We start from the raw sequence: 13,138 nt of genomic DNA on the forward strand, positions 1-13,138 counted from the left end.
CATGAGTTCTCTCAGTGGTAGAAGAGGAACCCTAGTGGTTTCGGTGCCAGCTATGGTGAGGTTGAGATAAGAGTTAGTTGCAGGAAAGTCAATGTTTCATAGAAGATCTTCATAAACAAGTAAGCATTCACTTTCAGAGTTAGTTAAAAGTGTTCAGGGACTTCTGAGAAGATTCCCTATATGTGTTCCAGCATTAGGCCTCGTCAAGTGGTATGGGCAAACTCCCAATGACACAAATCACCCATTCACCCTCACAGGAAGCACATCCAAACTTAGGTAAGTATTAACCAAGCTCACACAGTACATTGGGTGAAAAGAAGAGCTTAGTGGATGCCTTCAGGATGCAACTGCACAGGACCCGGGCACTGGATTCTTGGTCTGGAGACAAAAGAACTGGATACTGGATGGAAACTTGAGGCAGCAATAATCAGAGGAGGTTTTCAGCAGAGGTTTCTTCATGGATTTTCATGGCACTGTGGATTTGGCACCCTTTTACAGGAGCCAGGTGAAGAATAAACATCACTGGTTGGATTCTCTTCACTCTCTCAATCCTGCCTCTGGTGAGGGGACTTCATGGATTAAAATCGTATCTCTGGAGATCCAACAGGAGTTCACCAAAGTTTCAGCTGGATTTGGACTTCAGTACACCATGCACCAGACTCATGCTCAAGTTCCCAGGGTATTGGCAGGTTGCAGCCCAGCAAGGCCACAGCATGTTGTGGGATGGCTCAAAATGCAGGGCTCCTTAGATCTAGTAGAAAACATCGCATTCAGGACCCCAAAGTTGATTGGAAAGAAGGGTTGCATCCGACTCTGATTAGACAGCAAGCTCTCTGGTCACTGGAAATGTCTACAGACATATTTTCTTCATCTTACTCTTTGGTTTTAGCTCCAGTGGTAGACTTGTCAGCAGCTTCCAGGTTCAGAGTGTTTATGAGGAAGTACAGCACAACTTCTGCAATATCTCCCTGCAGTTTACAGAACGGGGTGGTCTGACTATCCAATCAGGACAGCCAGCCCCCCACTGGGAGTTGGTTCCTTTCAGGCAAGATGAAAGACAAAGGGCTGTGGAGATTTGGACTCCTCCCATGGCTTCCAGCCTTCTGAGACACAACACTCTGGAGCCTGGGGAGTGGGGAATACAAAGGATTCCCATCAAAGACAACACTTCCATTGAGGTTGTTCCTACCTAGAATGGCAGGGGAGGACCTCAGAAACAAAACGTATACTTACAAATGCTGAAAAGGAAGGAACCCACCATTCTAGTAGAATGGTGGCCGTTCAGAGCATTATCAAGGCTAATTTAACAGCCTGTGAGTAATACGACTAAAACGTCACAGAGGTAAAACCACTGCCAACAGCCAGTCAAGTAAACTTATAATTGTAACACAATGTTTACATGTAAGTAAGCAATGGGAGCTCTCAACATAAGGTGAGGTGTGCTAGCTCACTGTATAAAATTCAAAGGGGATGAACATCCCTCTTTACCTCTTGGGAACAGTAGTTCACCCAAATACATTAAGAGGAATTAACATGAAAGCCTAAAGGTGCAATCCAGCCTCAGCGCAAAAGTTATAGTGAAGTATAACTCCAACTATACACTAACAAGAGACATAAAAAAGTCACTGATAAAAAGAGTAAAAGACTAGGTGAGAGAGAGAAAAAAAGATTTGCACAGGGATAAGGGAAAATAATCACCAAGTCGAAGCAAAAGGTTCTGGGTTTGACGCAGGTCAGGAATATTATCGGTGATAGGAAAATCATACCTAACAAAGGCATTTGGCTTTTCCCGCCAGAACTGTTGTTCCAGTGGAAACGTTTACATCCTTCCCTTTTTGCACAACCTCTAAATTACATTTTATCTGTTCAAAAAAGTAACAACTTCCTGGAAACTCAATGTTCATACCACAATCATAGAATACAAAGAAGCCACCAAAGCCTTTTCATCAAGCATCACAATTATCTGTGGGATTATACCTTCTTACCGTGAAGTGTGAGAACTTAATTGAAGTGCATTATTCTTTGGACTGGGTGAGAGGTTTTTGGAGAAAAGAAATGCTGTATTTTGTAAACAGTAGTCAACAGGTACATGTGACATGCATTAAAAGGATGAGGGCAAACATAAATAACCTGATCAGCCAGCACCACCACTGATATGAGAGCCATTCCCACAAATGACCTGGAAAATGTGACCTTCTGCCTGCACTTAACCAGCACTTTAGACCCGTAGTCCATCTTGCACATGGTGAAAAAAGGCTACTTCTCCAGAAACAAAGCAAAGAGGGAGACGGGTTGCATAAATAGATGCAATTCCCTCTGGGATAATCTTTGTTAGTGCAGACCTAAACCATAGCCAACATTGAAATCCTCCCGTGCTGCAAGGCTTCAAAAAGATGATTGGAGATATGTTCTACTTCTCTAGCTCACTCTAATCACATTGGTAAATGGACAATCCTCCATCACACAAGGAAATGAGAGATTGGAGACGTCAGCACATCATTCTGCTACCCCCTAGAGGCTTACACGTGTTGGTAAAGAGAGCATCAGCAAGTTGTCCCAGAGAAGGTTGAACGATGAGGTAGGTGCATTTTTTCTTTAGCCATAAGTAAAGGCGTAATGCATACTTCAAGAGGAAATACTCTCCTCTTTTAAAGGGCCTCTGGTTTGCTTAGAATGCATACACGTATTCACGCCAGCCAATCAAAGTTACTATGATTAGGAACTTATATGATAGCTTGTAATGGACTGGGGCTGGCACAATGGCCGTCCAGTGCCTCAGAAACTCTCGCCCATTGTAAACTCTAGTTTGGATTGCTCTTTAAAAAAAAAAAAAGAAAATGTTTACATTCCATACAGTTTTTCTCAGCCTGTATGGCTTTTATTCAAGCAGAAAAGACCATCTAAAGCCAACATTGTTACATAACACCTTTACACTCTACTAAGTCAATTATGGTGTGAGGTAGGGTGACAGTGTTGAGTGGTGTGTTTATGGGACTACACTGATTCTTCTGGATGAACAAATAATGTCAACAAACCTATCAAATGGTTTCACTTTCACGCCACAAAACCATGTTTGTTTCCAAGGCTATTCATGGAGATTTTACTAACTATGATCTTATGTTCTTGAAAATGATATGATTCATCAAAATTGGACCTTCAATAATTTGTGGGAAACAGAGATTCGAATTACTCTTTTTTGACCGGAATGTTTAGGTTTCTAAACGTACGTTCTTCAGAAAATACACATATTTTTAATTTCACTAAAAGATATGATATTTATAACGCGCATAATACCGAGAGGTTTCTAAGCGTTGACCCTGGGATCGAACCTGGGGTGCTCTCGGCGAGCACGTTGCCCCTGAGCTATCAACCAGAGACAAAGCAAAACACATCAGATTGTCTGTATTTGCAGCAGTGGTTTCTGTCTCAAATATCAAGTCTCCAGTAACGCAATAACTGCTAAATTGCTAGCAAAAGTAGTGTGAAGGTAATTGTCTCTTTTCAGCTGATTATCAAATACAGCTTAAATTATCAATGTGCGATAAGAGAACACGTAACAGTTTCTACCACCAAGCACCATTGGCTCCGAACTAGGTATCAATGTGTTTTATGCACCTTTCTCAAACTTTAAAAAAAAAAACAACAAAAACACGGTGCTTTTCCTTAACCGTGCTTTAGGGATGTCATTTAATTTAGCCAAACAATCACATTAAGATCTCCTTACACCACTGCCTGTTTTATGTGCAAAGTATCACCTATTGGAAAGCAATATATTCCGATCCTTAAAATAATGAGCATTTGTTTCCCCAGATAAGACTCTTTGTGCGATTTTAATGAACCAATTTTGTTAAACGAATTACAGTCCGAGGAATAATAAAACACAATTCTTGATGTTCCCTAATGTACTTCTCCGTATACTGACATTTAATAAAAAACCATAAAGGAAGAAGAGATTGATGTTTGACGAAAACAACTGAGAGTGATTTGTTGTTTCTGATGTGCTTTTACAAATCTGCATTTACCGAGATGAAAATAGACAAACCACGCTGATACACCACGCCACATCACTCGGCGGAAAGTCTCGGAGGTACACCATGGCACTGAAAAGATATGGAGGAGCATGGGACTCCCAATCTCAATTGCCATGTTTCTCTATCCCAACAGAAGACCCCTGCGATGCATTCGTTACCAAGGGGTCGGTTGTATGCCACTCTCCAGGTAATCTGGAGAGCCACATGTTGCATACCACTGTCATAACCTCAGTTTATGAAGGTTCTCATATTATGGTCATCGTTTAGGATGTGTCTGTCGCTGCCCTTATTGGCAAATTCATGTCAATATTGGGGCTGTTAAGCGATTTACTTCCGCTTTGTGCTTGTAGACTATGCTCAGATCATGGGATTGGATATGTTTGCTAAGCTTGTATCCAACCTTGTCAATTCTGATCTCACTTAGATCCAACATAGTTATTTAAAATATAAACAGACATTGGGTATATCACCTCTTCGCCATGTCCTCTATCAACACTGCCAGCACAGATTTCTAACTGGAGTGGTCTAGGACTATACAGCTGTGTTGAAAGAGTTACAGAAAAATAAGAATTGCATGACCCTGATTGTCTTTCATTGAGTCCATCACCAGAAAATCTTGGTCTTGGCATCAATATCTCCTTGGGAGCACCATGATTTTAAGTAGCCTCCATGATGATGTGTAACATTTCTTCTGAAACCATGTCAGCACACTATCATTGACCTTTATTGCATATGCACACCCCAAGTGACTGCCTGAGCCAATCAGAATGCTTAAATATGAGCTTCACATACTGGTATAATTCCCTGCTCTGCACAAGCATGCACCTGCTTGCCTCAACCTCAGACTCCTGCCTGGTGTCCGAACCTTCAACTGGCCGCTCTGTCTCTCCTCTCACTCGGCAACATTTTCTGTGGAAGCCTACAATGTGTTCTCCTCACCACCTCCCTCTCCACTTCCGTACATGTCACACCATGGAATAAGACAATGGTCTTCAGACAGAGCCCCGCTGTTCATTTCCGTGGTTGTTACATTGACTGTAGTTCTCCTTTTGATGTGGAACTATTAGTCAGGTGTATAGAGTAGCCCATTTCTTAGAGTATCATGTTTGCACCTGGGAACTAGTAGCAAAAATGTAGTGTTTTGAAGGCTGTATCTTGTGAACACGACCCTCCACTCTCATTAACTTGTGCCTAGAGGGAACTACCCCACTCACTACGGAACACCAAAGTTGTCATAATTGCTTACATATTTGTTGTCTGATGAAGAGGACAATATACATTTCTCTCAGGCAGGAAAAGCCTGGTGGGCTGGGATCACAGACAGTAATCCCTATCCTTGACTGTTGTTTCCCAGCAATCAGCTATGTCTACTGACCAGTACCAAGACTGCCAGATAAGAATGCTTCTATCATCGATCTGTCGTCAGAAGGCCTCCCCCTCAACAAAAAGTGCACAATAACTGTAAACTCAGACCAACGATGTTCAGGTACATTAGCACACAAGAGCAATACTCGTACTGCGCATGCTCTTGGGTGCCACATTCTGTACAGTCTATGATTGGGAGCCAATCGGTAGCACACACTAGTGCCAAAATAACACACAGTTCTTGACTATAGCATTGTGCATAGATGAATGTATGTGCATGCTAATTACAGATTGCTGTCATATCACACTCACCTGTGCACCAGAACAACATGTCAGTGAAGATGTGCATCAACATTTTAGAATAGCACTCAGTTTGCCAAACACAGAATCACATGTATTGAACATATCTGTTTCGGGAAAACCAAGACAGTTTTCTTGTTAACTGTTCAGTGTATCTTTTTTTCTGAAACATGCCATATGTCATCTTTAAAATGTCGTTTACATTTTTTCAAATATATCTTTTTGCTATATACAATTCTCATATGTGTTTGCCCAATACAAATACACTTTAATCTGAGATTGAAGTATGAAAGAGAATATGGAATTACGTTACCCTAACTCGTAAGATTCAAATATACTCCATTATTTAGTGGTCCATGTTGCCCTTAGGATGCACGGATATTTCCTAAATTGGGGACTGAGAAATCTGTGTGCCGCCCAGTTGTCAGAGACTAACTGCCAGTCAAATGATTTATTTCCAATTTATGCCAAGAAAATATAACACTAGTTACATTTAATTTTGCAGTAGATACATCATAATCAAGCACATTGTCAATAAATGATGATGCTCAGCAATTACAAACTAAATTAAAAAAAATAGAGCCATTAAGCAACTATGCCTATCTCATGTAAACTCAGAGTATAAGACTTTCAAATAAACCCATGACTGTATTTCTATCATATTCCATACTGTACCTAGGCATCTAGTTTCACTGCCACTCCATAGTCCAGAAGAGAGGCATTCGCGCACAGTTGAGCCAACCAGCATGTAGCCTGTGTCACAAGTAAATATTGCTGTCGATCCAAAAGTAACTTGAGTTCCAATCTTATTCCCATTCGGTGGGGTAGCAAGTTCTCCACAGGAAATAACTGCGGAAATAAAAGTAAAACACACATGAGAAACAGCAAGTTCCTTAAAAATGGAAACACTAAATACATACATTGATTAACTAGTGGTTAGACAGTTAGAGCAACAGATACCCGATCCTAGATGAGCCAGCTATGATGTTATCATGGTGCAATTGTGACTGCTACTGAAACCTTACCTAACCTCACTTTACCATTACAACATTATGGCTGGCACCACTAGCACTCATTGCCTTTTTCAAGACTGTCCAACCAATTCCTTCGAAAGAATCTTCATTTCCACTTATGCTTCCACGTTCAGAGCAGGAATTTCCTTTCATCATACTGCCTGCAGCATCGGCCAATGGCATCATGTGTTATACACAAACGCAGGGCCTATTTCTTCTCTGCCTTGCTTCTAAGGGACATCCTTTGACGTGCTGAGCTTGCTTATGTTTACGGATTGGAATATCTGCATTAGTATGGGCAACTCCCCCAGCACATGCTCATTTCAAAGGAAATGGTTTATAAGACATATTTATAGTACAAGATAGCGATGAGTCTGTGTAGCAATAATTCAAATCCATCGCACGACAGTGATTGAGTCATTTGAATAGCCTTGCAGCAGCAGCAAAAAAACCTGCTAATGTGAAGCGTTTCGCATACAATGAATAATTCACAGCCTTCTTCCTTGGGCATATCTCCTCCTTCCAACATTAGAGGTGGGGAAGAATTTCCATAGCATTACGCTCGACAGGAACTTGTATGCATCCATCAGATATACCAGGTTATTATGACATATTATTTCAGCACATGGAGTATCTATCTCTCTCAACCTCACATGAAACTCTCAGGTATCTCTCCTCATTAAGGATTCATCCACTTGAAAGTGTAGATGCGTGGCATCTGCAGGTGATCTTTGTGCTCCTTAAATTAGAAACTGGACTAACACAAGCAGTTGGACCTCCAAGAGGGCCAGACGCGTGGCCATCTTGATTGCTGTGTCCCTTACCCCACTCTACTTACTTCCACTCCCCCCTCACCGGTAGGTACTCCGAAGCAGTTGTTTCCTACAAGCAGAACATTCTAAACATACAAATAAATATATGGTTTCCTCATTAATTGAACAGTGGCTACTTTCTCTACGTCTGCCAATTTGGATTTTAAAGTGAACTGATATCGAACTGGAGGGATTGGCCAACGACAGTTGTGAGGGCATGACCTGGCTTGAACAAGTTATTCGATTCCCCATATGACATTCTCTAAAGATGTATTTTCATTAGACTCCCCTCTCAACCCCACCTCTTATTACATTCTGTGAGGATCCATCCGCAAAAAATGACCCTCAGACCTCAAGTAGTGACAGATGAGTCTCAGGCTGCCCACATGAATATATACAGCTAAAGGGCATTAATAATTTGATATTAGAGTGACTGTTGTAAAATGTTGAAATGATCACTAAGCCGTGTTTGTATTATATGCATGCGTAAGGATTCATGCATGCAACCATTTTATTACAGACATATTTGTTAAAATAAAGGTCTGTGGTGACTTTTATGTTCCCAAAATGCTCTTTGATCATATCCAAAAAAGACAGGAATCCTCATAGGTGCTGCTTGTCTCCTTTCCCTTTTTTAAATGGCAGAGGTCAGTAACCTTTTGTTCGCCAAATGTTTTGGTCTACAACTCCCATTAATCTGTGCAAGCATATTCTATGGAGACGGATCATGGAGTTTGTAGTCCAACACATCTATAGTGCCACACTGTATGGATCACCGTCATACGGGTCTTATGAGCAATAGTGTACCAGAATGTCCATTTTAGAATTATACCTATGAACAAATAATACATATACCTATTCTAGGATTTGATAATGGACTTTGCTCAGTATGGCAGGTGCAATGTTCTTATTGTACTGGTCACTAAAAATTAACATGGTAATAATTAAAAATAGTGGAAAATGTTAGTACAATAACATGAATTCTATTAGTATAACTTTTTTGCAAAGGATACGCAACATTGTACCCATAAAATGTCCTCCCTGCTTCCAAAGGCTTGCTCTCAGATTAAAACCAATGATATGTTACTTCTGTGAGCACCAAGGCAACGTTCAGTTTTGTATGTTGGCACATGAGTGTTGGCAACATTGGCAGAACAACACATTTCTTACAGTATTCATACATATAAATAATTATCACAACATTCCGGACTCTAAATAAAATACAGCTATAGACCCTGAAGCTTGATCCTGTAGTCCCTTATAATGCCTTTCAGAACCCTGGTGCCAACCCTAAAATCCAATCTGCACCCTCCTTACATTCCCCGTCACAGACAATATGCCCTCACTGTTATGGTTGCATTAATGTAAGACAGATCCAATGATAAGGTTGTTCTCCAAAAACAATACAATTTCCCTACTCAAGGGATGCCTCTGTGGCAGCTGCTCCCATTTTAAGGTTTCACATAAACAGCACAGCACCCCCTTCATTCTACCCATCAATGGCTGGGGTGGCGCTAGCAAACACACATATAACTATGTGGCACTCCATAAAGCATTGCCCATAGGTTTCTCTCTTTGACGGAGTACAATTCAACATGCCACCCACGGAAGGCTCCCCTCCTGGTACATGCAGACACTCAAAATGGTGATGCCCACTTACACATGTATGGCCAACAATGGCAATTTTCTTCAACTGACCATTCACTTCCACATTTAGTAGAGTCCACCAACCATGCTGGTCTAGGTGGATGGAGGATTTCCATGCCCTTATCGCTGTTCTAGGCTTCTTGATGAAGGCAGAAGGAATCTTCCTCACATGCACTGCATGGAATGGACACAGGGGTCAGACAATTCTTTTTTGAAATACCTGATGTGGATAATGATGTGAAAACTTCAAACAAGCTCTAAACAGCTACTTCACACTGAAGACAAATATTGACCATGAAAGTGAGTGTTTCATCCGAAGTGCAAATCAAGGATGAGACCATGCGCACATGCACTATGAATCCCAATGCAGGACTGAAAGACTGGGGCCTTCAAAGGTAATCAATTCATGAAGTATTGAAGTCACAGGTAATTATGAGTTGTTATCCTCAATCATTATGATAAAAATTGTTCCTAACGAAACAACATCTTTAGCATGTCCTTCAAATGATCTGTACTGCTCTGACAATTGATTTCCAAGTTAAACTAAGTGATCGGTCCAAGCCTATAATGATGCCCCAAAACAACATACGTACAATTATAAAGACAGAAACGCCCCACAAAGGTTTTGCTGCTGAAGGGTTTGGATAGCTACCAGTGTGGCCTGGCCTAAACCAATGAAAACTCTGTGGATAAATGTACACATTCAAAGTTGTCGGTTAGCCCGTGAGTTAAGCACTGGAGCAAGAGAGATAAGATTCCAAGTTTGTCACTCAATCAAGAGGAGACTTCTCTCAGTACCACTGTCAAACTCAGGGCATTCTTACCAAGTGCAGGATTTAGAAGACGACAAGTCCAGTAAACCTGCCTGTTGGCTTCATCCTTGAAAGCAACAAAGCCTCTGTTGATGTTCCTGCCATAATTAATGTTTGATTGACTCTGGGTCTAGTTCTAACATCTTTGGACACAATGAATACAACGTTTTACAGAACACTCACCATGTGCATCCAACTTGAAGATATACCGATTCTGGTTAGGAAAGCTATGCATGTGGCTTGGAACATTCATGGCATTCATCCTCCACAGCGAACCCTCAGGACTTGTAGACATACAAGTGATCAACGTCACCAGTGGATACATTCCCAATGTTATGTCTGCAGTATGTATGGATATTCTTCCTATTCTTTATAATCTAATGAGCATAAACTGGGTTAATTTGTGTGCCTTTGTTAAGGAGAGTCTTCTGTGAATGATGGCTATCTGACCAGGCTAGGGCAGCCCAAGCTTTTATGATTTGTATTAGTAATAAAATAATAAACATAATCCATTTCAGTAAGGGTGGATGTGGCATGATTGTTATGCAATGCAATGTTATGCTACAATTGTTACTGTATGCTGTGCTATGGTATACTACATTAGGCTCTGTTTTATACATGTAGGCCACAGATCTTCCCTCTGCCCCTCTCTGTACGCAGAACCCTAGACATGCCCATGACATGTCAGACCTTCTCTTACACTTATTCTCTGCATATATAGCATTAGCACCACCTATGGAAGATAACAGTAGGGTTTCTGCAAATGTCACTGATCCATAATACAACACAATGTCCCTACAAGGCTGTGTCACAAGATCACAAGTGAGAGGTCGACACAGCTTGCAAAATGTCTGCAATATCATGCCAAGTAACACCCCCAATTGTGAAAGTGCTACACTATTTTAGTGATTTCTTCAGATATGCTATATAAACTGTTCTCTAGTGGTGGTACCTAGAGAGCTTTGTGTGCCAACTGTCTGCACACTTCTCCTGCTGTGTGTCCTGCTGATCAGCCAATCACTCTGTGTGCGGTGTATTTGCTATCTAATGCAAGAAGCTTGGATTACCACCAGTCTGTTTCTGATCTCCTTATTTGCTGCAAACTGATGCTGATGCCGAGGGGGCCCTTGGGAAGGGGTTCGATCTTGGCCTCCACAGGGTGATCTGGTAAACAGACCCCCTTTTCCTCAAACTCCATGCCAAAAGCATAATGTCCATATGTGCCCTGTTGTATCAGTATCCTGATCTGCAGCTCTAGCCGCCTATGGCACAGGGCAGAGTTAGTGGTCATGGTTGCCCATTCTGACAGCTGTTGCAACAGAAAGTTCACTGCAATGCAGAGGATGCATTACATCTGCACCTCTGTTCCAAACCATGATAATTATGATAAACTACAAGCCTGGTGGCAAGATAATCTGGAAATGTTGGTCATACATAGATTTTTGGTATGGTGGCTGGTAACTCACACAATTATTAAAGCCACATATGATGTGTAGCCTTTCAGTGAGCTCAGACCAGATATGAGAGGCACTGTTGATTCCAGGACACTTCATGTCTGCATTCCAGTGAATGGGACAAATGGCGAAATGCCTGCTCTGTTGACATTCAGGGAGGTTAGGTATTTCCTCCCTGTCAGGCCTATAGACCCACAACAAGAGATCTTCTGAAAGCCTGGCTTTAACCAGGCAATTCCATAACAGATTTCTTCCTCATAGGGGGTTGCACACTAAATGGCTTCAGAAGTGCAAGGTTAGCGAAAGGGCAGGTGTAGACAGTCAGCCACAACAGTACTAAAAGGAGAAAGGATTCATCAGTCTTATTTTTTGGTTGGTTTATCCTTCCTTCCATTTTCCTGCACAAGCAGAGAATTTAGGGCATGATACAAAAGCTCACAAGTTACTTGTTCCCTTGACAAAGAGTGGCCCCCTTAAAGCTTGCTTTTAATCAACCGCTGAGGCTTGTTGCCTTTATACAGGAGTGGTCACTCCCTCTTTCTTTGATTCATTTCTGGACTTCAAGAAGAATTCAATTAGACATCTTCTGGAAGAGCAGAACTTTCTAATCCATCTGTGCGATAAAAAAAGGAGTGTTCCGGGGCAGAGGCATGCTCGGCTCCCTAAACATCCCCAGGCTACATTATATGTGAACTGCTTGTGGAGCAAGGCCAGTCTCTCTGCAAACTTCTTTGAGCTGCTTTTGTTGCTGTTTGTTCCAGGTGGCCACTGCATCGTGCCAGATGAGTAAAGCACTTGCTCCAGTTCAAGCAAGAAGCTCGCCACAGCGGTAGTCTTCAAACTGCCATGCCTTTAACATTGCCTCAAACACCAGCATCTTTGTCATCAACCCAACTATTGACCATCAAACCTACCATGATGACCTCATTGACCCACAGCACGTTTAATCTCAAATCCAAATCAATGCCTGCTCCCTATCTGGATCAACATGACTCACTGCATCTGAACCTGTTCCATCATGCGTGCATACTGTAAAGAAGAATAGTTTGATGATGTTGAACTGTGTAGAACTGATTAGGGTACTAGTGGAAGGCCCCAACCCTTCTGAACGTTTGGATGGGACCCTAGAGACTGGTTAAGCCTCTTGTGCCTCATTCCTCAAATATGTATCCTTTTTTAAAACATTATAGTGATGTGTTATATTTTGCTTCCTGCGTGCATCATTGCATTCTGCATTTCTCTGTCTTCCTTTACAGAGGTGGGGTTTTGTTAGTATTATCTAGTACAGGTCTGTTTGCATATAGGTGTTTTTAAAGGACTGTTATGCTATTGATGTTTTGGTTGCTACTGTCTCACAATCACACCCCTATTAAGACTATTGTCTGCCCTCTGTCTAAGTTACTACACACGGTTTAGATAGGTATATCTCTTATTTGTGCCTGTTTCACCTTTATGATTGAGATCGCTGCTTTTTTTTTTTAGAAATGTGTGGGCTGAGAAAGCATTTGAGACACTAATCATGTTGTATTAATTCGGGCAGTAGGTATTTTATCACAATTTCGATCTCTCGTTTAAGGTTGAGTAAAGATAAATGGTTACAATCACTCGGATTTGAAAGATACATTATTTACATTATTGAAAACTGTAACAGAAATAACAGAGTGACTTCAAAAATAAATTATTTATTTTTGAAGCCTGAGCTCA

General features: G+C 41.4%; 1 protein-coding gene across 5 annotated transcripts in view; it reads right to left on the reverse strand.

Annotated features, from left to right (window-relative positions):
• Positions 1–13,138, reverse strand: part of CSMD3 (CUB and Sushi multiple domains 3) — a 3,270,409-nt gene that overhangs the window by 465,639 nt on the left and 2,791,632 nt on the right. For all 5 annotated transcript variants that reach the window (XM_069621531.1, XM_069621530.1, XM_069621528.1 and 2 more), the window contains one exon: positions 6,372–6,545. In XM_069621531.1, coding sequence (XP_069477632.1) covers positions 6,372–6,545 — 174 coding nt within the window. The remainder of the gene's footprint in view (positions 1–6,371; positions 6,546–13,138) is intronic.

This window comes from Ambystoma mexicanum, chromosome 5q, assembly GCF_040938575.1.
Source record: "Ambystoma mexicanum isolate Mex_15411 chromosome 5q, UKY_AmexF1_1, whole genome shotgun sequence".
Classification (NCBI taxonomy): Eukaryota; Metazoa; Chordata; class Amphibia; order Caudata; family Ambystomatidae; genus Ambystoma; species Ambystoma mexicanum.